The 25,616-nt window shown below is 39.0% G+C and overlaps 1 protein-coding gene across 1 annotated transcript in view; it reads right to left on the bottom strand.

Annotated features, from left to right (window-relative positions):
• The window catches only part of Ophn1 (oligophrenin 1), a 351,191-nt gene that overhangs the window by 119,422 nt on the left and 206,153 nt on the right, over window positions 1-25,616 (bottom strand). Inside the window, exons 14-15 of the mRNA XM_021152888.3 lie at window positions 25,465-25,527; window positions 23,812-23,886 (exon numbers count right to left, since the gene is read on the bottom strand). Of these exons, the coding sequence (XP_021008547.1) occupies window positions 23,812-23,886; window positions 25,465-25,527 (138 nt within the window). The remainder of the gene's footprint in view (window positions 1-23,811; window positions 23,887-25,464; window positions 25,528-25,616) is intronic.

The raw sequence follows: 25,616 nt of genomic DNA, 5'->3' as shown, positions 1-25,616 counted from the left end.
ATAGACGGAATGAGAAGATAACATATCAAGGAAAGTGATTCAGACAAACATCACATGTGCTCACACATCTGAGGTTCCTAGCTTAAAATCATCAATGGGGAATAGATCACTGGGAGTACTAGTGGAAAGCACAGTGTTAAAAGGAACTATTAGAAAGGGGCACTCAAAAGGGGAATGGCAGGATATAAGTGACATGAAGGGGGAAATGGAAAAACTGATATGTTGTTGTTCATACAATATCTAGCATGGCAAAATATCCCTAAAATTGCAATAATGACACTCATATTTTGGCAGTAACTAATGGTGGTGTAACTGTGACTTACAAACCACTCAATAGGGCAGAAATCATACCTTGTAGTATAAACCTACACCACTTCTAAGAGCTAATGAGGTCATGGATCTTAGAGAACATTTTACCACCACTTTACTAGACCAGCATAATTCCTTTCTGGTTTTTAAACACATATCCTTATTCCCATACATAATCTACTCTTTGCAGCAAAGATAATAATAAAATATCATGACTGGTCAATCTCCAGAGATCAACTGATTATGGGGTACCAAACCCCAACAGATACACCTATAACACAACTATTGCCCCCAAGGCTCAGGTAACATGAGAGAAGAGGGGAAAGATTGTAAATGCCAGAGCAACAAAAAATGTGTGCTGTGAGATTGTTATCTCCTGGAAACAACAGGAAAGCTACATCCATGATACCTCAACAATAGGGCTGCCTAACCAGAACCTGAACGCCACCATTACCAATAGTCATGTTCTCATGGAAGGGTGCTCTCATAGCAACCCACCCTAGACAAAAACAAAAAACAAACAAACAAAAGAAAACTTAGGCAAATAAGCACTTCTGAGAGAAAGAAAATTAGCCATCACTGGGAATGAGAACCATAATTGGTTATCCAATTCCAAGTGATTATTCCTGAAATCATGTACATATAAGCAACAGTAAATGGACTCATCAGGTTGTTACACATACACACACACACACACACACACACACACACACACACATACACACATACACATATACATGTACATGTACATATACATATATGTATGTGTAACAAGAACTAAAAACCCAGGAATTTGAGAGGCAGTGAAAGGGTGGGAAGGAGAAGAAAATGGAATGGGGAGGTGATACAATTATAATTTTTAATTTAAATTTTTTGAATTTTTCTTTTCCTTTTTGAGATTATATTATTACATCATTTCTGCTTCCAAATTCTTCCTCCTTCTACATGGTCCCATATACTTCTCCTTACCGTCTTCCAAATGTGTGTGTGTGTGTGTGTGTGTGTGTGTGTGTGTGTGTGTATGTGTGTGTGTGTGTGTGTGTATTATATGTGTATATATATTTAAATCATGACAGAGGTAGAGTGCATACATGTAATCCCAAATACTCATAAGGCTATGTTGAAGTTTAGCCAAGGCTTCAAAGTAAAACCCTATCTCAAGAAAAAATTTCATTTTACAGAGACAAAGTTTGGAGCTGAGACGAAAGGATGGACCATCTAGAGACGGCCATATCTGGGGATCCATCCCGTAATCAGCCTCCAAATGTTGACACCATTGCATACACTAGCAACATTTTGCTGAGAGGACCCTGATATAGCTGTCTCTTGTGAGACTATGCAGGGGGCTAGCAAACACGGAAGTGGATGCTCACAGTCAGCTATTGGATGGATCACAGGGCCCCCAATGGAGGAGCTAGAGAAAGTCCCCAAAGAGTTAAAGGGATCTACAATCCTACAGGTGGAACAACAATATGAACTAACCAGTACCCCTGGAGCTCGTGTCTCTAGCTGCATATGTATCAGAAGATGGCCTAGTTGGCCATCACTGGGAAGAGAGGCCCCTTGGTCTTGCAAACTTTATATGCCTCAGTACAGGGGAATGCCAAGGCCAAGAAGTGGGAGTGGGTGGGGGAGGGTATGGGGGACTTGAAATGTAAATGAAGAAAATACCTAATTTTAAAAAAAAGAAGTTATCTAAACAGGACCCCCCAAAAATTCTTCTTTTACTTCATTGGCAAAGGAAATATGAATTAAAATATCAGTTGGATATTACATTTATCTACCAGGTGAGTAAAATCTAAAAAATAAAAAAAAAAATCATTAGCCGGGCATGGTGGCACATGCCTTTAATCCCAGCACTTGGGAGGCAGAGGCAGGCAGATTTCTGAGTTTGAGGCCAGCCTGGTCTACAAAGTGAGTTCCAGGACAGCCAGAGCTATACAGAGAAACCCTGTCTCATAAAACAAAAACAAACAAACAAAAAATCGTTCATTAAAAAAAAAAAAGAACATCATTTAAATTGTTCATGGTATAATTCTGGTCATTTTAAATAAAAAATTAAAAAAATAAGGTTTGTATATCCAAGTCCCTGCAATTTTACCCCTTTTAATTATATATGGATACTACATATTATGAGCAAATAGGATTTGATGATTATGAGCAAAAAAAGTATATAGCAACATTATCTATAAAAGTCAAATGCCAGAAATATGAAAGAAATAATAAATGTTAATTAGTAAGAGTATGGACAAAAGATTTATGAAATATTTACATAATAGAATACTATATAGCAACAATGATGAAGAATGGGGCTTTGCACAGCAGCATGGACAGATTGCTAGAGGATAATTATGAATGAGAAGAGTAAATGGAAGGAGAATATTGCACTGTGCTATCATTTGAATAACACAAGTCAGTACACAGATATCTATTTGTATATTCAGTTGAGCCATGTAAACTTGCCATAACTAATTATAGATCAGACATACTGGAATAAGGGCCTGTAACCTGTATCAAAGCCATAAACAGAAAAACAAGGTAAAAGGATGTTGAATAGAATATGATGTCCTCTTTTGATCGCTATGGGTACCCACACATGTGGCAGACACATATTCATAAATATAAATAAATCTTTAAAAATTATACACTAATAGTTTAGACGGAACTAAAAGGATTATAAAAAAATATTATGACTAAATTCATGCCAACAATTTATATTCCAACAAGAGGGAAAGAATCCTAAAACGAATTATACTAAAACTTATAAAGACATATAGAGCTTAATGAGCCCTATAAAAAATTTTAATTAGCCATTCAAAATCTTCCCATGAGGAAAAGTCCAGGCCCAGAAATTTTCACTAATGTATTTTATTGTTAAAAAAGTCAATGCCAATAATCAAGTTATTATAGACAATAGGATGCATACTCCTTCTCAACTCATTCTACAAAGACAGCATCATAGCAAAGCCAAAAATATTACCACCACTAAGAAGTATAGAGCAATATTTATTCTAAATATAAATGAAAGTATTTGCAGCAAAATATTAGGAAATAAATCCAAAACATATAAAGGAGTTTAATGTAGCCACCTAGGATTTATCCAGCTATACAAGACTGGTTTAATATCTGAAAATTCAATAATATCATAAAGCATACTCATAAAATAAAGGACAAAGCCATAATACCACCTATCCACTTGACATAATTCAATGTTGGTTTATAACAAAAAATACTAACAAACATACGTTAGAAGAGAACTTTCTCACATAATAAATGACATGAGAAGGAAGAAATGTTTTCTAAGGGTGAAGAAAAGATAAAGATGTTCAGTCTTTTGTATTTTAATTGTCCCATTGTTTTATTTTCTTTTATAAAACATTTATTTTATGCATGTATACACATGTTTATAGGTGTATAGTATCTGCACTCATGTGTCAAAGGCCAAAGAAGGTGTCATTGTTTATCACTGTACATGGATTCCTTTGAAGAAAATTTCTCCCTGACCCTAACCTCACATCTTCTCAACTAGGTTGGAATCCAGTAAGGTGATCCTCCTGTCTCTGTTTTTACTTAGTGCTGAGGTTACAATCATTTTTGTAAAGATATCCAGCTTATCATGGATACTGGGATCTAAACTCCATTCCTTTGGTTTGTGTGATAAGCACTCTTGATCACTGAGCTATCTCCCTAGCCCTTAAGTTTTATTTCCTAATGAAATGGTTCCATGTATAGATAATCCTAAAAAAACTCTTCTTGAAAGTAAGCAAGGAGCTAAAGAGATCTGCAACCCTGTAGGTGTAACAACATTATGAACTAACCAGTACCCCGGAGCTCTTGACTCTAGCTGCATATGTATCAAAAGATGGCCTAGTAAGCCATCACTGGAAAGAGAGGCCCATTGGACACGCAAACTTTATATGCCCCAGTACAGGGGAATGCCAGGGCCAAAAAGTGGGAATGGGTGGGTAGGGGAGTTGGGGGGTATGGGGGACTTTTGGGATAGCATTGGAAATGTAATTGAGGAAAATACGTAATAAAAAATAAAAAAAAAACTCTTCTTACACAAATTATCAGACCTAATAAATGAGTTCAATAAGATATGTATATATATATATGAATATTAACTTACTTTGGATTATTTAAATTATTTTACAGACATGCCACCTTAATACAAGGAAGAGAACTAGATGTGATCACACACCACTAGCAATGATCACCAAGATCTCAGTGTGTGATTTTGTTGTCCAAGGAAAGAGAGATTGAGGTTATCTGTAGCAATGCATATGATTATAGGAGGTTGTACTAGATGATTCTGTGTGATCAGATAAAACCAGAAATAATGAAACAAAATCTAAAGAAAAAATAAGGCATAACCAGGCTAGTGCCTGGCAAATACAGAAGTGGATGCTCACAGTCAGCTATTGGATGGATCACAGGGCTCCCAATGGAGGAGCTAGAGAAAGTATCCAAGGAGCTGAAGGGGTCTGCAACCCTATAGGTGGAACAACAATATGAACTAACCAGTACCCCCAGAGCTCGTGTCTCTAGCTGCATATGTAGCAGAAGGTGGCCTGGTCGGACATCATTGGAAAGAGAAGCCCATCGGTCTTGCAAACTTTATATGCCTTAGTACAGGGGAACGCCAGGGCCAAGAAGTGGGAGTGGGTGGGTAGGGGGAGCAGGGCGGGGGGCAGGGCGGTACAGGGAACTTTTGGGTTAGCATTTGAAATGTAAATAAAGAAAATATCTAATAAAAAAGAAAACATATAAAAAATAAGGGGGATGTAGAAAAAAGTAAAATCTGAAAGGTATGTCAGTGGGCAATAAACTCATCACACATTCACCAAAACTGGAGTGATTCACAAGGTCAATACAGAAAACTCAATTGTTAGGAGGCTTATATTCAGACATAGAGAATTTGCCTAACATGGATAACACCCAGTGTTAGATGCTTAACACTGAACAAACTCAATTGCATTTCCATATATGACTAATGAATAATATCAAAACATACAAAACTTCATGCACTATAAAATAAAAAGGGGATATTTCAGAGTAAGACTTTTTGTATACAGAAAACTTTGTAAAAGGAAATTAAATGGGTTCTTATTTCATTTGAAAGGGTCAAAATGGCAATTTTCCCCAATATTAATTTGCATATCCAATACAATTCCCATAAAAATTCTAACAGGCTGTTTTATAGCAATTGACAAGAACATTAAGCTAAAAAGAAATGCTAAACACCTGCAATAGTAAAAACAATTTTGCAAAGCTAGAAAGAAAACCGAAAGGACTTTCATTTCCTGATTTCTACACCTGTTTATGTAAAGACAAATATATAAATCAGAGAATGGACCTGAGAGGCTAGAAAAAAATTCTTATATTCATAACTAATTAAGTTTTCCCAAAGGTAAAATTCAGTAGAGAAAGTAAATCTGATACTATTATGCTACTGAGACAATTTGATCATTTACATTTCTTTAAAAGCCTTCAAGCTAAGTGGTGGTAGCAAATTCATACAATCCTGGCCCTGGGGAGTCTGAGGCAGCAAGACTGGGAGTTTCAGAACAGGGTTACATGGGAAAAATTCTGTCCCCAGAAAACGAGACAAACAAAGCAAACACCTGGGTGCTATAACTCAGTAATTGCCTAGCATCCTGTACAAATCCCTGGATTCAATACTCAGCACTTGGGGGCAGGGAGGGGGAGAACCTGGACCTTCAATACACATGCCATATACAAGAATTATCTAGTAATAGATCAAAAAAATAAAGGAAAGTAAGTTAAGTGGTATTTTTTTTCTTTACAAACATATCCAGAGCAGTCTGGCTTCTTGATTGCAAGGTGAGCCAGGAAGTGTGCGAAACACCACCTTGCATGAAGAGAGGGTGCAAGTGCATACAAAGGCCATCCAGAAGCTGCTCCACCTGGGGATCCATCTCATATAAAGTCACCAAACCCAGACACTAATGTTGATGCCAACAAGAGCTTGCTGACAGGAGCCTGATATAGCTGTCTCTGAGAGGCCCTGCCAGTGCCTGACAAAGAAGAAGATGCTCACAGCCATCCATTGGATGGAACACAGGGTCCCCAATGAAGCAGCTTGAGAAAGTACCCAAGGAGCTGAAGGGGTCTGCAGCCTTATAGGAAGGACAACAGTATCAACCAACCAGACACCTGCAGAGCTCCAAGGGACTAAATCACCAACCAAAGAGTATACATGGCTCCAGTCACATATATAGCAGAGGATGGCCTTGTCAGGCATCAATAGGAGGAAAGGCCCTTGGTCCTATGAAGGCTCAATGCCTCAATGTAGGGGAATGCCAGGGCAAGGAGGCAGGAGTGGATGGGTGGGAGGAACACCCTCAAAGAAGCAGGGGTGAGGGGAGGGGATAGAGGGTTTCTGGAGGTGGAACTGGGCAATATTTTGATGAAGGGACCCTGGTATAGCTGTCTCGTATGAGGCTATGCCAGTGCCTGGCAAATACAGAAGTGGATGCTTACAGTCAGCTATTGGATGGAACACAGGGCCCCCAATGGAGGAGCTAGAGAAAGTACCCAATGAGCTGAAGGGGTCTGCAACCCTATAGGTAGAACAACAAAATGAAGTAACCAGTACCCCCAGAGCTTGGGTCTCTAGCTGTGTATGTAGCAGAAGATGGCCTAGTCGGCCATCACTGGGAAGAGAGGCCCCTTAGTACTCTCAGGATAGCATTTGAAATTTGAAATGTATATAAAGAAAATATCTAATTAAAAATATATTTGAAATGTAAATAAAGAAAATATCCAATAAAAGAACAAAAAAAAAAAAGGAGGGAACAGAGAGGTGAAAGGCTCTGGAGATTCATTGTTCAAGAGAAAACTCTCAAGCAATAATGTGTAAATCTCGTCAGTAAAGTATTGTCAATGCAAACTCAAGTCACTAAGACAGGGAGGGTGGAGGGTGGAGGGTGGTGGGTAGTGGTGGTGAAGAATATACTATTGGCACTTTACTAGACTAGCATAATCCATAATGGTAATTAAAATACTTTCCTTACACCCATAGATAAATAAAGCTCTCATTTCTCATCAAAGGAGCTTCTTTTTGCAGAAGTGAACACTTACAAAAATGCCATGATTGGCCAAATTTCACAGATCAACTTGTGATATGGTGTTCAGTACCACTGACCACAACTACAACATCACTACTGTACCTAAGGCTCAGGTAACATAGCAGAAAAGGGAATGGAAAGATTATAAATGTCAGAGGAATAGGGAGCCTTCTGTGTGACATTATGTCCTTGAAATGACAGGGAAGCTATATCCATGGCATCTCAACAACACAGGTGCCTAAACAGGACCTGAGCAGTGACAACACCTAGTCATGCTATCATGGAAGGGGGAAATCTCTCAAGGCTCAAGGTTCTTAGGAGACAAAGAACTGCAGGTAAATACTGATGGCTGAAACACAGAGAATTAGCCTTTCCAAGGAATGAATCTCATACTTAGCCAATGCCAAGTGGTCAGCCCTGAAATCATATGAATACAAACAAGATTAAACAGACTCAGTAGGATGGAGATACATACATACATATATATATATATATATATATATATATATATATATATATATTCAAAGAAAGAAAAAAGAGGCCATGAATTTGAGAGCTGAGGGCATGATGGGTTTGGAGGGAAGAAAGTGAAGGAGAAAATGATGAAATATTTTAATTACAAGCTTATTTAAAAAAGAATACAAAAGTGCAACAACAGATTGGGGAACACTGATATGATAAAAAAAAATAATTCTTATCAGATCAATGCAAAAAAGTGATCAAAATATGTGGGGTAGTCACTAGAAAGTCCCAGACTCCAGGGAAGTGAGAGGCTCCCAGGAGCCAATGGCAATGACTTTAGCTGAAATATCCAACAAAAGGGTGATACAAGCTGTAGAGACCACCTCCAGTTGATAGGCAGGACCCCCGATTGAGGAATGGGCCCACCCACCCATCTCAAAAATATTAATCCAGAATTATTCCTGCCTAAAGGAAAAGCAGGGGAAAATAGTGGAACAGAGCTGAAGGAAAGGCCATCCAGAGACTGCCCCACCTGGGGATCCATCCTATCTGTAGACACCAAATCCCCATACTATTGCTGATGCCTAGAAACACTTGCTGACAGCCTGGTATGGCTGTTCCCTGAGAGGTTCTACCAGCACCTGACTAAGACAGATGCAGATACTCACAGCCAATCAGTGGACTGGGCCCAGGGACCCTAATAGAAGAGCTAGGCAAAGGACTGAAGGACCTGAAGGGAATTGCAATCCCATAGGAAAAACAATATCAACTAACTGGACCACCCAGAGATTCCAGGGACTAAACCACCAACCAAAGAGTATGCATGGAGGAAGCCAGGACTCCATATGTAGCAGAGGATGGCCTTATCTGACATCAATGGGAGGGGAGGGAGGCTTGATGCTCCAGCATAGGGGGATGCAGTGAGGAGGTAAATGGGTGGAGGAGCACCCTCTTAGAAGCAAAGGGGAGGGGGGAGAGGGGGGCTGGGCTGGGCGTTTGGTTTGTGGAGGGGTAACCAGGAAGAGGGAATATCATTTGAAATGTAAATGAATAAAATGATTAATAAAATTTTTAAAAAGAAAAGAAAAAGAAATATGATCAGACATTCATCAAATAAGTTACACAAATGGCTAAAGAACACATGGACAACGTTCAGCACTATCAGTCATAAAGGCAAATTAAAGCCATGGTGGACTAACACTCCCTACTCTTGTAAATTCTTATAAATATATGACAGACAATAGTGAATGCTGGTGAAGATGTGGAGAAACAAGGCCCCTAAGGCAGCACTGGTAGAAACAGATATCAGTGCAGTTACTTTAGAACATAGTTTTGTGTCTCCTCAAGAAGTTAAAACATCAATTAACTATTCAACCTAGTAATTTCACCCTCAGGTATCTATCCAACAAAAATAAAGATATACGCCCACACCATGACTAAGACACAAACATTTATTCAAAATAGTGCCAAACTGGAAATAGTTCAAATGATCATTAATGGGGGGGAGGGGGTGGGAGACAGAATAACATCGTGCAGCGTGCAGCAACCTAGACCAGAGAATTCTATTCAGCAATAGATAGGGAAGAACCAAAGAAGCATGAGTTTACCACCACTATCTTAGAAAATAGCATGCCAAATGAAAGAAGCCATATATAAGATCAATTTTATGAATATTTAGAAAAGGTAAACATACTATCAAAAAGTAAGTAGAACACTGGAGGTAGATATTAATGGAGTTGTGGAAATTTTCTGTAACAGGATTATAGAATGTGTGGATTGCTCAGTAATGTTAATGAAAAACTTTCAATTGTACATTTCAAATCAGTAGTGTCCTGACCTGTAAAAAATAACTCAAAAAAAAGATTGTTTCTAAACCTAAACACATGAACCAGCAATTCTACTTCTAAGTGAATTGGCTTATATCCATGCACATGTTCACCTAAAGACATTTTCACTTAGTCAGACACACTTAGGTGGCACAGGCCTTTAATCCCAGCACTCAGGGGGCAGAGGCAGGCAAATCTCGAGTTTGAGGCCAGGCTGGTCTACAGTGTGAGTTCTAGGATAGCCAGGGCTACACAGAGAAACCCTGTCTCAAAAACAAAAGACATGTTTAATTAATGATGTGTACTAGAACATTCATAGCAATGGTATTTTTTAATAGTCTCATAACTTTAAAACAAAGTCAGATAACTTTGTTGACTCAGATTCCATTTTAACCTTCTTATTCTTGAAGCAGGGCTTAGTACTTCACCTTCAACATAACTTCCAGTTCTCCATGTCTGCTAAGCTTCTCAGTGTGGTGGTCCAACAATCTATATTCCTACAGCATAACAGGCATGACCTATGCCCCTGCACTAACTGTGTCAGCCTTCCTCCCACACTGAAACCACATTAAATTTGTACCTGGTTGCTTTAAACCCATCATTTGAAATTCTCTATGGAAATCCTGCCTGGGCTATTTCCCTGGACTCAATTGAAGACCTCATCCTATAGGCCAATCTAACTTTTATCTGAAGTTTAAGCATATCGTCCCTAAAATCAATGAGACTGCCCCCCAGTACCCACTTTATTTCAGGATTGTTTTCTTATTTCATGGTTTGTATTCTGATGCTTCTTCTGTCTCACCAGAATGACACACACACACACACACACACACACACACACTTAACTTTAATCCACTTAAGGCTCCCTTAGACAGTGGCTATGCTGGCAGGAATGAACTGGACAGACAAGAGCCATGGGTCATGTGCCAGTACAAATGAGTTTGCTGAGGCTGAGACATCTGATCATAGGTCAGACAACTAGCTATTAGACTCTCTTCCCGGATAAAGAGGCAAGGCTTACGATCATTATGTGTAAGATTTTTCAATTGTAAAACTGTAGTTTTGGGGCACAAGTTTTATATTGTAAACTTAATAAATATGGTTTCTAAATACGTCTTTAAAAGTCTATTCTGAGTCACACAGCATTGTTTTGGAAAGCTAGGAATAATCTGAGCACACAGTGTTTACAATGTATTTAATTGGAAAAATAAGTTGTGGAGTAACTAAAAAAAGAAATGTGACTCTTTAACCAAAACAGGATTCTTTCCCTATTTAAACATCTAAATAGAAAAACAACAACAAATCACTGTTACGTTATGTTCAACATCCAGGCAAAGCAAAGAAAGTTTACTTCATTAGAGCAATTTGTTGAACTTTGCCTGAACCCTGTGTCCCAAGGAAACATTCACAATGATTGGGAGATCCCCTTTGCCTTCGTGTTCTGAAAAACAAATAATTTCAAAGAATCACCCCACCCTTCCATATAGGAGACACGTCCAACCTTCTTCATGACTCATATAAACCTCACAATGACTCCCTTGATTGTGTGCCTCTATAAAACCTCAAATTTACTTCTTCTTCAGAAATTCCTCAACAATGAAAATTTCCCTGCCACAACAGAGGAACAAAAGTATCCTTTTAATTATCCAGTGCATCTTGTCTTTAGCAAAGCTAGAAGAATCAAGACAGTATAGATATGTAGAACAGTATAATAGAGCAGAGCTCAAAAGAAACTCTCACAAGTATGCTGAAATGACTTTTAACAAGGTTATCAGGATCATTTAGCAGGGGTGGGAAAAGGCAGTATTTTAACAAATGACACCATCTACAAACAAAAGAAGAAAGCTGGACCTACTTAATACACTGTCTACAAAAATGAACTCAAAATGGATTAGTCTATGAAAGACACACATATAACTACTGAAAAGAAGAAGAAAAAAAATGGGAAGCAAAGGCAGGAAGAGAACTGTGTGCTCAAAGCCAGCATTTAGATATGCAATTTTAAAACCACAACAAAATACTGTCTCATATCCTTTAGCTCAGTGGTTTGCAGCCTATAGGAAGCAATCCTTTCACAGGGATCACCTAAAGACTATCAGAAAACAGGTATTTACATTAGGATTCATAACCAACGAAATTAGTTATGCAGTAGCAACAAAAGTGAACACCACATAGTAGCTTACAATTATCTATAACTCCAGTTCTTGGGGCTCCACCACCCTCTTCTGGCCTCCTCAAGCACTGCATATATAGTCAACATACATGAAAAATAAAGAAACTCCTAAAGAAAATAAAGCAGAGGTGCTATAAAAAAAAACTGTCTATGGTTTCTCAAAAAAGAAAAAAAAACACACAAACTAAAAATAGAATTACCACAGGATTCAGCAATTCCATATCTGTTTATATACTCAAAATAATAAAAGTAGAATCTTGAAGGGATGGATATTTATACATCTATTTTTATAATCACTATTGTTCATAACTGCTTAAACGTTGAAGCAATTCAACTTTTGAGAGATAAACCATCATAATGTGGCACATATTCCCATAGACAGTGAAATATTATTCAACATTAAAAATGGCTACAATTTTAGATACATAATACAATATAAGTGACTCCACAAGATTATAACAAGTAAAATAGGTATTAAATGTTCCACACATGTGAGGTCCCCTTACTCTTGGGAAGTCAAATTCACAGACAGAAAGTAGACTGGCACTTTCCAGGAGTGACTGGAAAGTAAAAATAGAAGGGTGTTCCTTAATTGTGCAGATTTGTGGTTGTACAAGATGGAAAAAGCTCTAGATATTAGCTGCACAACAATGTGGACATATTTAACATTGCTGAGTAATTCTATGGGAAATTTTAATATGCAGGCACAGCTATAGATGATCTTGTCTGATGCCCAAAAAATAGATTTATATTTTCTTCAGAGATGCTATGCTAATTGTTTGGTAACCTACACATTATTTTTTCCTATCTCAAATTAAAATAAAATGAAAGGGGTACTAACTTTCAAGGGCATGCATAAATTGGCTGGATTGCTTACTTAATAAATGAACATGTTAGATACTTCTGGATTTGAAACACCATAGAAAATTAGTGAGTTTAAAACTACGTTCAAATAAAAAGTTTGAAAGGCATCTCAGGATGAAAAATAAGCACTAGGGAATAAAAACTGAAACTAAAGGATGGATATTTATACATCTATTTTTATAATCACTATTGTTCATAACAACTAAAATGTTGAAGCAACTCAACTATCAAGAGATGAATAAACACTCAGAATGTGGCACATATTCCCACATACAGTGAAATATTATTCAACATTAAAAAGGGCTACAATTTACTGTCTTGAATAGTATGAGTTTATGGTTTAATTCTCTGCATTAACTTGAATTACTATTCCAGGAAATTCCTGCCAGTACGTGGAAGTTGCAAACAGATTCATTTCAGAAACTTCCTGGAAATCCATTTATCTGAACAACAAGCTATCAAGTAGCTCTCATCTGGACTCATAAACAGAGACTTCTTAGAACAGTGTCAAAACGAGCATGTCGAATGCCTATTTACTTGTCAAAGTTTTCTTCAAAGCCCTTAAAAACATAAGTCACAAGCTATGATATAATGTTAATATAAAAATCAGACCATTAACTTTATCCAATTTTAAGCATTCAGATCCCATCAAAGACCTGCTGAAACCAGATTCCAAAAACATTATAAATATGCACTGCAACCTTTGATTCCCCTTTTTAAGGGGTTACAGGGACAGTGTTGTCATGGTAGTGGCTTTACTCTGTGCTCTAAATAACAAACCTGGATTCATTTGATTAGCAGTCTATTTTAGTAGGTTTAGGGATCATCAATTTATCAGGATGCAAATCTAATTCATAAAACACCTCTGGGGCTTCACATCGCTATTATCCTAAATAGCAAAATCTTTGCCCAGGAGGATTACAGTCCTGTAGAACCTGGCACCAGATTGATAGCCAGATAAAATTTAGACTGACCAGTTAAGTTGAATTTCATGAAAATGGTAGCTTTCAGCACATATATGTAAGATCAGAATTTTAATTGAAATGAGAGACTTGTATTTTGACTTGCAAAATTTAGCAATGGTCCTCAACCATTTTATTTTATTTTATTTTATTTTATTTTATTTTATTTTATTTTATTTTATGGAACACAACTCCACTTTCAGAATCTCAATTCTGAGATCAATCCTATGGAGTTCACAAAATCCCCTGTCTAGAACTCGAATCAGAAGCCTAATATCTGGAGTCTTTAAAGAATGTAATTCATCCAGGCAGAATGTAATTCAACTGTCAAACTGAGTAACCGGAAGGATCTTGCAGACAGCAGGTGTGTATCCATAAGGTTAATAGGTGCACCATGGGCATTATAATGAAGAACAGACAGGACTACACTAGCAAGTACTGTTTGATAAAATCTTAGGACTAACTTGGAACGTTAGCATTTGTTTCCTTCTGTAGGGTGGCACATTCCTACAGTCAGGAGCACCACCACACATACAACAACAAATGCACACTGAGCTGGTCCTAGCCTAAGGACTGGAGGATCATGGGGTAACCTGAGGCAAGAGATAACAATGGAAAGAGGCATCTATAGGGAAAAAGAAAGCTGTGGATAGGGGAATTTTTGCTTCATCTTCTATTTATATAGAACTTCTAAAGATCATTCAAGTAATTTGATGGCAACATTTTCTGACTCAAATTTAGAATTTTCTAAGTATTTCAGAGAGTAGTGGAGGGTATAATTGTCCACAGACATATTCCAGTACATTAAAATCCTGTACACCACAAATAGGAGTGTATGTGTGATTTGCAAACAGGATTAAGAGATGGTGCCTTTCCTTGAAAGACAGAAGAGGGGCTGGTGAGATGGCTCAGCAGATAAGAGCACTCACTGCTTTTCCAAAGGTCCTGAGTTCAAATCCCAGCAACCACATGGTGGTTCACAACCACCCATAATGAGACATGATGCCTTCTTCTGGTGTGCCTAAAGACAGCTATAGTATACTTATTTATAATAAATAAATCCTTAAAAAAAAGAAAGACAGACAGTAGAAACACCCTTTCCATGGTGAAACAGTACAGATAAACCCCAAAATATTTATATTACAGTAGGACATTCACAATAATAGAAAGAGAGAAGAGTACGGAATTATTAGTGAAAAAGAAGTGCTTAATTGTGTTGTTTTAAATGAGGTTGTAAGGGTAACTATGGAGATAATTCAGTGGATAATGTCCTTGCTGTGTGAACATGAGAGCATGAGTTTGGATCTTCAACACTGATATGAAAAGGTGGGCATGGCAGCATGTGTCTGGTAACTCAGCACTGGACATTACAGGAGGTACAAGCACATCCTTGGAATCTCTAGCCAGTCAATTTAGCTAACATACTGACCTTCAGATCCCCTATGAGACACCCTCATTTGGACTCCACAAGTACGCACATGTGTATAGTATTATACATACATAAGGCTCAGGTACACATATACATAAAATAACTAAATCTTAAGTAAATAAGGTAGAGAGGAAGATTCTGAGGTCAGTTTCTGGCTTCTACGAGCATTTGCACAGGCAAGAAGACTAGCACACACACACACACACTTATACACACTACACACACATGAAAAGTGAGCTTTCACTTCAGAAGCTACTGTGCTAATAAAGAATCAAATATGTCATCCCAAATGGAAAGGAAGCACTGTACAACTGAAAGCAATTATGACAAGCAAGGAGACTGGTGGGGGGGTGGGGGGTCTCAGTGACAGAGCACTTGTCTAGCAAGTGTAAGACCATGGGTTCAAAACCCAGTATCACAGGAAAAAAAAACAAGAAAACAAAGACAAATAAACAGCAGCAGATGCTGCAGCAAGGCCATACACCCTCACTGCATTTATAAAAGCAGGACATAGATTTAAAGATAAAAGGAATCCCACATCCACTCTACCAAAGAAAACAAAGGGTTAACCACTACCTGGCCACAGCTTAGAACTGGTCAGCCAGAACATGGTGCCAGAGGAATGAACAAGCTCCACTAACAGGCCTTGGCTAGGGAGTTGCTTTTTCACAAGCTGTTGCCCTTAATCTCAAAGTCCCTTCTTTCTGCCTTGTCATTTTTCTGTAAATTGTTGAAGATGTTGCATAGGCTCTAACTCAGAACAAACAAACAAACAAACAAACCCTCTGGGACAACTACTCATTTCCTGGATGTCACTCCTGTATATATGAAATATGCATGACCATTAGCATCTGTTTATTTTGTTTTTATAGTTATAGATGTCTATTCTAAATAAGAACCTATGAACAGTATGGAGATATGGAGAAAAATATTTTCCTTCCCTGGCAATATCAAAAGGGAACTTTAGTAATTAGCAGAATACCCAAGCAGACAGATATAGAGGAATAAGAAAACTGTCTTGACTTCATAGATGAATGACATAGCTTTTCTTGATCTAAGGTGCCAATTGTTCCACTAAAGGGATACTATAGCTTGAAATAAATAATAAGAAAAAAACATAAATCTGAATGAGAGTTGGAAAAAGAATGAAACCTAAACTAAGCAGAAAAGAATAGTTTATGCTCAAGGAGAGCCACGTGGATCTAGCAAGCAAATGAACAATACCATTGGAAGAAAAACAGGGGATTGAGAAGATTGAATAAGAGATGCTGTGATGGTTTGTATATGCTCAGCCCAGGGATTGGCACTATTTAGAGGTGTGGCCTTGTTGAAGGAAGTGTGTCACTGTAGGGGTTGGCTTTGAGACCCTCCTCCTAGCTATCTGAGGACAGTCTTCTCCTAGTGGCATTCAGATGAAGATGTAGAACTCTGTGCTTTTTCTGTACCATGCCTGCCTGGATTCAGCCATGCTTCCTCCTTAATGATAATGGGCTGAACCTCTGAACATGTAAGCCAGCCCCAATTAAATGTTATTCTTTATAAGAGTTGCCTTGGTCATGGTGTCTGTTCACAGCAGTGAAACCCTAAGATAAAGGTTGGTAGCAGGGATGGGGGTATTGCTGCTATAGGACTGACCATGTTTCAGTTTGGAAGAATGTAGACTTTGGGACTTTATGTTTGGGAAGCTATGGAATGTTTTAAGTGGAGTTTAATGAGCCATCCTAGTAGGAATTTGGAAGATCACAGTGCTGAGGGTGATTTGAATTGTGTAGGTCTGCTGGCTAAACATGGCCATGCAGGGCCATACAGGGCCATGCAGATATAAGTTCAAAGCCAATCTACATAGTAAGTTCCACCACAGCCAAGCATAGGCAGTGAGGGAGTTGGAAAACAAAAAGCTGGTAATAGAATAGAGCAGAGGGCATGTTCCAGCCCCAGCAAGCAGCAGAACTCTGCAGCTTCAGCCATGTGGCTTTGGCTATAGAATAGAGGGGACTACTGGACAACTGATGCTGGTTAGCTGGAGCTAAGAAATGAGTGGCAATGAAGAAGAGATCACTGAGGTGACATCTTCTGGGAAGTGTTTTCGAAGAGCACACAAAAAAAGCTATGCTCTAGATATTGCTAAGGTTGTACCTTGTGCTGCAGCTGGACTTGGTGATGAGTAAGAATCACCCAGGTGGTACTGGTATTGAAGGCAAGAAGAGGTCATGTAGAGCAGCTGAGGCTTGGCACTATGAGAGGCCAGGGAAGGCCACTGATGAATATGCAGCTCCAGTTGCAGTTAGTAGCCCAGGACTGAAGTGGTCATGCAAAGAAGTTGAGGCTTAGCACCATGAAGAGAGCCTATGAGAGACTACTGGTTAAGCCTAGTTGTAGACCCCAGTATATTGGAAATGCCAGTACCATGAGATGATCACCAAGAATAGCAGCAACAATGGAGTGGAGCAAACTAAAGCCTAGAATCCTATAGAAGACAGAGCTGGGGATGTGACCCAAGTTCTCTGAGGAAGTCAGAAGATCATGTGTGGATTCCAGACTTGGAACAAGAAGCTGTAACATTGAAGTTGCCTTGGAGCCCCCAAGATGTTTGAGAATCTAGAGCCATGGGATATCTGATGAGGAAAGCTGCTAACAGGGAGTAGAACCAGCCCAAGAGAAAGAACTGTGTTACAGTCAGCAAGGGTGAAAGGAGTTGGAGATCTGAAGACCCCTTTGACATCAGACATGGAGATGCAGAGTTTGGAGTTTGCCCAGCTGGTTTCCTGTCTTGTTTTGGGGATTACAGTTAAGTGTTTGGATGAATCTTAGAAGAGACTTTGAATTTTGGACTTTTAACATTGTTGAGATTGCTATTGCCTATGGGGACTTTGGAAGTTGGACTAAATGTATTTTTTCTTATGCTATGGCTAGGTATGGCCCCCATAGACTCATGTGTTTGAACAAGATTATGTGGGCCAGGGAGTGGAATGTAGTGGTTTGAACATGCTTGGTATAAGAAGTGGCACTATTAGGAGGTGTGGCCTTGTTGGAGAGTGTCACTGTGGGGGTGGACTTTGAGACCCTCCTCCTAGCTGCCTGAGGACAATGTTCCCTTAGCAGCATTCAGATAAAGATGTAGAACTGACAGCGTCTCCTGAACCATTGCCTGCCTGGATGCGGCCATGCTCCCTCCTTAATGATAACAGACTGAATCTCTAAACCTGTAAGCCTGTAAGCCAGCCCCAATTAAATGTTGTACCAAGTTGCCTTGGTCATGGTGTCTGTTCACAGCAGTGAAACCCTAAGACAGATGCTCTCTAGGAGAAGGATGGAGCATCTTGGTTCTAAATGAAGAATCCTTTCTGACTAAGATTTAGGTATCATTCAGAGGTTTTGCTTCTTATATTTTAATACTAGTGGTTTGTCATTTATAATCTATTTCCAAGACTTAATTGCATGTCATTTCAGATATGAGTAATAGTAATACTGTTTGCAGGGGTTCCTAGTAACTACAGGTTGTGATAATATGTGGCAGATAATTTGTACACAAGTGTCAGTCATAGTCATGTAATAGATGGTTTTTGTTTTAGAGGGGAAAAAACTTCTGCTAGAAGAGACACATATATAAAAATAATGTTAATATAAGATGATAGGTACAAGAAGCAACGTGTTCAGAGAAGCTATGAGCATAGCTCAGTGTTAGCTGAGTGTTAACTTGTCTAGCATTTAGACTGACTTAAGTCTGATTTGTAACATCACAAACAACAGATTCAAGATCTATTGATATTTTATACATGGTTAAGACATAGATTAATTTATTCTACTTCTTAATGCTAATCAAATGTGTTTTCACTCATCTGAAATCCCAGTACTCAATAGGCTGAAGCAAGATGGCAGGTTTGAGATTATCTCGGGCTAAGTAGTGAGTTCAGAGTCAGTTTGGGCTATATAGTGGGTTCAAGGTCAGTCTGTACCACACAGCTACACCCTGTTTAGAAAAAAAATTTAAAGAAATTATATGGATAAGTCTATCACTTGTGAGCTTCATGCTTCCTTCCAATCTGAATCTGTTCTCTTTATAATATTCCACAGTTTTTCTAAATATAACCTCCTATGTAATACAACATTCTGAATGAACATATTGACTGATTAACCCATGAAACCAACTGAGAATTGTACTCATAGTTCAGTGGGACTGACAATTTTTAATGGATACATTTATTTTGTTGATATGCCAGGGCTGGTTTATATCCATGGGAGGCCTGTACTTTTCCAAATAGAAACAGATGAGGAGTGGATGGGTGTGGAGGTGAGGAGGGGGGGACTGGAAGGAGAGGGGAGGAAGGGAAACTGCAGGTGGGCTGTAAAATTAATTAATTAGTTAATTAAAATAAGATCTGTTATTCTCTAATTTTTGCTTTGTTTTAACTTGAAAATTATATGGAACTTCATTAAAAATCATCTGACAATTATACCATGAGGAACAGTGAAACTCTGAGTGAATGTATTGTTGACATAAATATGTCAAGGACCCTGACCCTTAGGATACATGGCAATGGCAAAACCCTCACCAGGTCAGCCTCAGGGAATCAGCAAAGCCCCTCCCTTGTTCATATAGAGGGTGTTGATGATGTGTACAAAAACTAGCAATGTCAGCTTCCTTCTCTTAGCCAACTACAACCTGAGACTGATCCCCTACAGAGATCTCCCATCAGCAATAGCTAACTCCTCCATCTTGTGCTATACACACTAGGCCCTCTGAATGCTGCATATACTAAACAGTGAGCTCTCAGTTTGTAGCATAATAGTTGTTATCCTCCATCAGAGCAAGCAGAGCTTGCCCCATCCCAGCTTTTCCATATGTGGATCCTGTTTCTTCACTGTCTGTCATTTCTTCATTTCCAAATCACCCCAGTTAGATTTCCAACGCCAAGCCATGATGGATGTGACAATCTATACTATTTATTACTCAAAATATCTGGGAGATATCTGAATACAGAACAACAGCTAGATAATCCTGTGGTCATCAACGTATTGTAAGCTTTGTCACTTTGGGGACATTATTAGTGTGTGGACATTAACATTTGTTTTCAATTTGACTGGATCTAGAATCAACTAAGAGGCAAGCTTTTGGCTACATCTGTGAGGGATTTTCTGGGTTACATGAACTGAACTGGGAAGATCCATGCTGACTGAGAGTAGTACTTTCTAGTTCTGGGCTAGGTACAAGGAGGCTACAGGGAGATAGACCCTTTTGCTTTATACTATGTGGGCAAGTTTTTCCACCTTGTTACTCCCACTGCTGACATTCACTGGCATCCAAATTCGGGTTCTTTGGCTCCCTTACAGGGACTGAAGCTACAAGTTCACTGTAGCTACACTGGCAATTACTCATTCTCTAATACAGCAAAGATTAAAATTAGTCTATTCCATGTTAAGTCCAAGATGTCTTAAACATGTCCAATGAGTGATGTAACTTAATCTCTCTTACCCCCAAGAAGTATGTTTCTTTCCCTATTCCAATATTTAAGCTAGACAATTTTACTGATTTAAATCCTTAGAACATAAGAGAAAGCCATGGAACAAGTTCAGTTTTCCAGGACAGAGCCCTATGATGCAATGTCAATCCTACACAGAGATTACAGAACAATATGCCATATTGTGGAGTTCTGGTTGCCAGGAAACCAACTGTTATAGAATAATCAGCATTGACTTTTTTTCCAGACCCAGTAGGGGGCAAAATGGTCCCCATTATGCATTATTGAGAATTTTTACCTCAACATTTCTTTTAAATGTATGACATGCAAATATATGTTTATACACTGTGCTAGAGAAAAGCTCACTGCAAGGCTCAGCCCAGCCACATGTATATTTCCCATTCCATGGAGAATAAAACAGAATGACATTTTCATTTTTATGAAGCAATGATTAGGGTCAGCGGACTAATAAAAGGGTGGCATAATGGTTGCTGTACGTCCCAATAATTTCAGGCAGTTTAACTGATTACATGAGGAAATTGATTTGAGGCTAGAGCAGTTTTACAAACATCAAACTGTGAAAAAAACCATAAATAATGGTTATAATGAAAGCCCATAGGAATAAAGTCAACAAATTAAGTGGAAAAGGTCTCCTAAAAAACAGAATAAGTAAATGGAGCTAACAGGGAATTGTAGCAGTGCTACATTTCTTCTAGAGAGGAAATGTTATTCCTTGGTTTTTGCAGTTACCTTTTCAGCTCTTTTTCTTCCAGAAGCATTGGGCTGAATCCCCAGGTGCTCTCTTCTCTTTCTGGTACTCCTTTGTCTGAACTCCTTCCCCCACATTAAAGCATCTATGGATTGCACTGATCCTTCCAGGATAACCAGGGAAAAGTCCATGTCAAGGTCACCTGATCAGCAACCTCAATTTCACTGTATCCTCCATTCCCCTTTGTCATTTTTAAAGGAAACATGAAAACTATGCACTCTGTCTAGGCTTTGGCTTTCCACACAATTTGTTCTGACACTTTGTCAAAATTACCTTCTCAAATACCTCACTATCACTCACAAAGGAAGATGAGAAGGCTTGCAGTGAAGAAAAATAAACCATGAGTTTCGTGTTAGTCATGGAAAATGTGCATACCTATGGGCCATCTATACAAAGAGCTTATGCGGAGTGTCTAGTATTGATTCCTTGAGCTTTACAGCTTACTGCCTTGGTTGTCTCCAGTGTGCTATACAGACACAATGATGATAGTCTGCACACACTCTCATGTGTACCAGGACCAAAGTAAGGCTCAGAAGTGCAGGTTTAATTGGCAGTATATGCATAGATGTCCGGAATGGAAATTCTAAGAATTCAGCACATAAGTGCGAGTACCAAACACACAGAGGGATTTTTCACTCCCAGATATAGTGGGGCAACTGGCACAAGACTTAATTGTGCAGACCTATGTCTGACAAAACAGACACAGAGATCGACACAGAAAGGAAAGCCTTATCACCACAGCTTGCTTAGCTGAAAACACTTTCTGGATAACAAATTGAGTTAGAACCCAAGCTACAGTCTTGTTCAACTGAAGAGACCAACAAACAAACAGAATTTCCAAGGCACGGCCTAAGGATGGGCTTTAGTGGAAGATTCTTCAAGAATGAATAACACACTGAGGTCCATCCCCAATACCACAAGAAGAAAAAATGTACCCAGCCCAGTGACAAAGAAGAAGGATCTATGTAGACAAAGCAGTGGCCAAAAATCTAAGGATCCTCCTGAGTCAGCTGCTAAATACAAAGCCATATATAAATAGTATGCGAGGATAACACTCCATGGGCCAGGCAAAAGGAGAAAAGAAAGTCAAATAATGGAGCATAATGCTGAAAAACGCCAGGAGTTCACAGAGCAAGTGGACATCACACTGTCGCATAATATGTATGTACATAATGTGTACCTTTGGTTTTGTGTACATGTTTGTGCATGCCTGAGTGTAGGACTTTAAGTGTCATGGCTCCTGTGTGGAGGTTGGGGTACCCCACCCTCTCAGGTGCTGTTCGTCACAAACTAAACTTTTTGAGATAGTCTCTTCTTCACTGTGTTTTACATCGGGTTAGCTGGTCCACAGCTTTTAGGAATTCACCTCTCTCCACTATCCATTTGCCTCAGGTACACTGGTATTATAGATGCCCCCTACCTTATCTGGCTTCTATGAGTTCTGGGAAACCAGATTTGGGTCTTCATGCTTGCATGGTAAGTGCTTTACCTACTGAGCCATCTCACCAGCCCCAAATTTGTGTTCTAGTCAGCAAGAATGAAGATACAAGAGACATTAAAACTTATTAGCAGGTCTAAACAAGCCAGTAGAGATTACTTTATGCCTACCTAACAAACTTCCAAAGAAATTTGAATAGATAACCTACAAAAAACAATTACAAACAAATCCAGCAACAACAAACCCTACCGAAATGGTCTTTGACTCCATGAAAATAAGACACTACATAAGTCATAACAGCATCCAAAAAGGATTACAAGACACACACATACACAGCACTGTTTGAAAGGAAACTATAACCCATATCCAGTATAAATATCACCCAGTAAAGGAAAAAGTAATAGAGTGCCCAAGATTGAACTCTGGGAAATACCATTATAAGGTAGGAAGGGGGGAAATAATCCAGGAAGAGTCACTGATAAAAGAATAATGCCAAGCTAAAAGAAATGAGGAGAGTATTGTATCACGGGAGTCAAATAAGGAGACAGTTCCCAGAAGGAGAATGTGTGCAAGCAGGAAAGCAAGGAAGGCAGACTGAAGAGTGCTTCTTGGACTTGGTAGAAGTGTGCATGCACACAATCATCATGGCCAGAGAATTCTGAGCAGAGAGGCAGTAGAAGAACTGGCTCTCTTGGGCCTGGAGAGTGAATGGGATCAGAGGATGAGAGCTGACAGACATTTATTCAATGCAAGATGGTCTCTGACTCAAGCTGTGTAAAATATTTGTCTGGTTCACCTCTGAAAATAGTTCTTACTATTCTACAGGCCAGGTATGGTGCTACCTGGGGGGTTGAGACAGGGTGATTGCTTGAGCATAAGCATTTGGGACTAGCCTGAGCAACAGAACAAGACCCCAACTCAAATTTAAAATGTTCTTCAACCTTCAGGAGAAATGCATTCTTTCTGTTTCAGTCTCATTTGTTTCTATATAAACTAATCTTAATTTTAAAAAAAATGTAAATTTGTTACCAAAAAAGGCATAGAGCAGCTTCTGAACCTGGATGTTGCTGCCCACGGTACGGTACAGCCCTTCTGTCTTGATCCCTAGGAAAGGAAAATCAGGTCATCAATGCTAGCATAGCTCCAGCATTCAAGGTCACCAAAGCAGAAAAAGGAAGCCCTTGTACACTAGTATTAGTTCACAGACACAGAAAGGCTCCCTTCTCTCTTCTAGTTCTCAGCCCTCGCCTGTTACAGAGGAACAACCCTACAGTCCTCGTCATACATCCAAAAATCTGTCATGATTCCACTTGTACCTATCCCCACCCTGTTAATCTGAAGGGAAGTGAACCCACTCTATAGTAAATAAGCATATGCTTCAATGAGTCGCAACAGGTAGCTGGGAGACAGTCTGCCAGGTTGAAAGGGAGCTAGCGGTTGAAATATATGGGGGTGATATCAATCTTCCGGTTGTTCTCGGGCCATGATATAAAGGACAGGGTCAGAGTACAGCAAATGTGGAGCAAAAGGCCACTTTCACACTAAGAAAGGCTGATGCAATGCTTCAAAGGAAACAATGATTGACACATCACAGCCACTTGCATTATTCTAAAGATCCTCAGAAGGAAACAAAGTCATTTAACAGTCAGGGGAGATGTGTGCTAATTCTCAATGTCCGGGAGTCTAGATTTAAACCCATCAAGTTTTAAATTGACATTAAAACGATATGTGGTGCCGGGAAGTGGTGGCACATGCCTTTAATTCCAGCATTCGGGAGGCAGAGGCAGGTGGATTTCTGAGTTCGAAGCCAGCCTGGTCTACAGAGTGAGTTTTAGGACAGCCAGGGCTAAACAGAGAAACCCTGTCTCGGAAAACAAACAAACAAATAAACAAAATGATATGTGGTAGAAGATGAATCTTGGTTGTTTGGGGTGGGACCATCACTAAACTGCTTGAGGAACAGTAGGTGCTAATTTGGAATGCATTCTAAATCCTTGCAAGGCTTCACTCTCTAAAAGTGAACAATGCATCTAGGGTTGCACAAACAATGCATCTCGGGTTGGATGAGGAACATTATGATGGAAGCCAGTTTAGAACTGGCTGAAATCTTAAAAATCATGTCCAGTGTACAAGCTATCAGAACACAGTCCAAGAATGGACTTGTGCAAGGGGAAATTCTGAGTGCTTGTGAGAAAACTCCTAGAAATCAAGATAAGAGTCCTGTGACCTCTGTTTCTTCAAAAAGATGGAATTGCTCTTGGAAGGTGTCTTTGTGCTTCTTCCAGCTGTAGTGGATAGGAGTGAGTTTGCTTCAGATCATTCATCACAACTGGGTACTGCTATTCGTTTATATGCCTCTATGGAAATATGTGATTTTCCACCTGTGGTTTGTTCTTATGATTGTACACTTTCCTCATGTTACTCTTCTTAACCCTTAGAATATAAATTATTTGGGGTCTCTGAATAAAATTAGCTATTGCAGAAGACTTAAGTCTGCCTCACTTTTAGGCTCCGTTCTCCTGAGACTTAACCCCAATAGGCTTTATAAAAAGTTATCATCCTGAAGATGGATGCTGAGCATCAGATAATGTCATTCTTAATTTAGAGGAAATTCCTTAGGGTAAAGGCAGAGGTGTAGGGAGTGCAAATTCAATACTTTCAAGGTGATAGTTTCTATCTTACCTTTGGTCTCAATAAAATTGATGCACTTCCTAACAAACTTGAACCCCACTTCATTCAGCTCCACTGTTTGGAGTAAAGGAAAGTAGAGTTAGTTCATTGCACAATACATTTCTACCCAAGATTCAAGAGGCACAGTAAGGAACTTCAGTGAG

Source organism: Mus caroli, unplaced genomic scaffold, assembly GCF_978045245.1.
Source record: "Mus caroli unplaced genomic scaffold, Mus_caroli_1 scaffold_5, whole genome shotgun sequence".
Lineage (NCBI taxonomy): Eukaryota > Metazoa > Chordata > Mammalia > Rodentia > Muridae > Mus > Mus caroli.
Note: the sequence above shows the minus strand (reverse complement) of the source record. Positions and strands in the feature narration are given on the sequence as shown.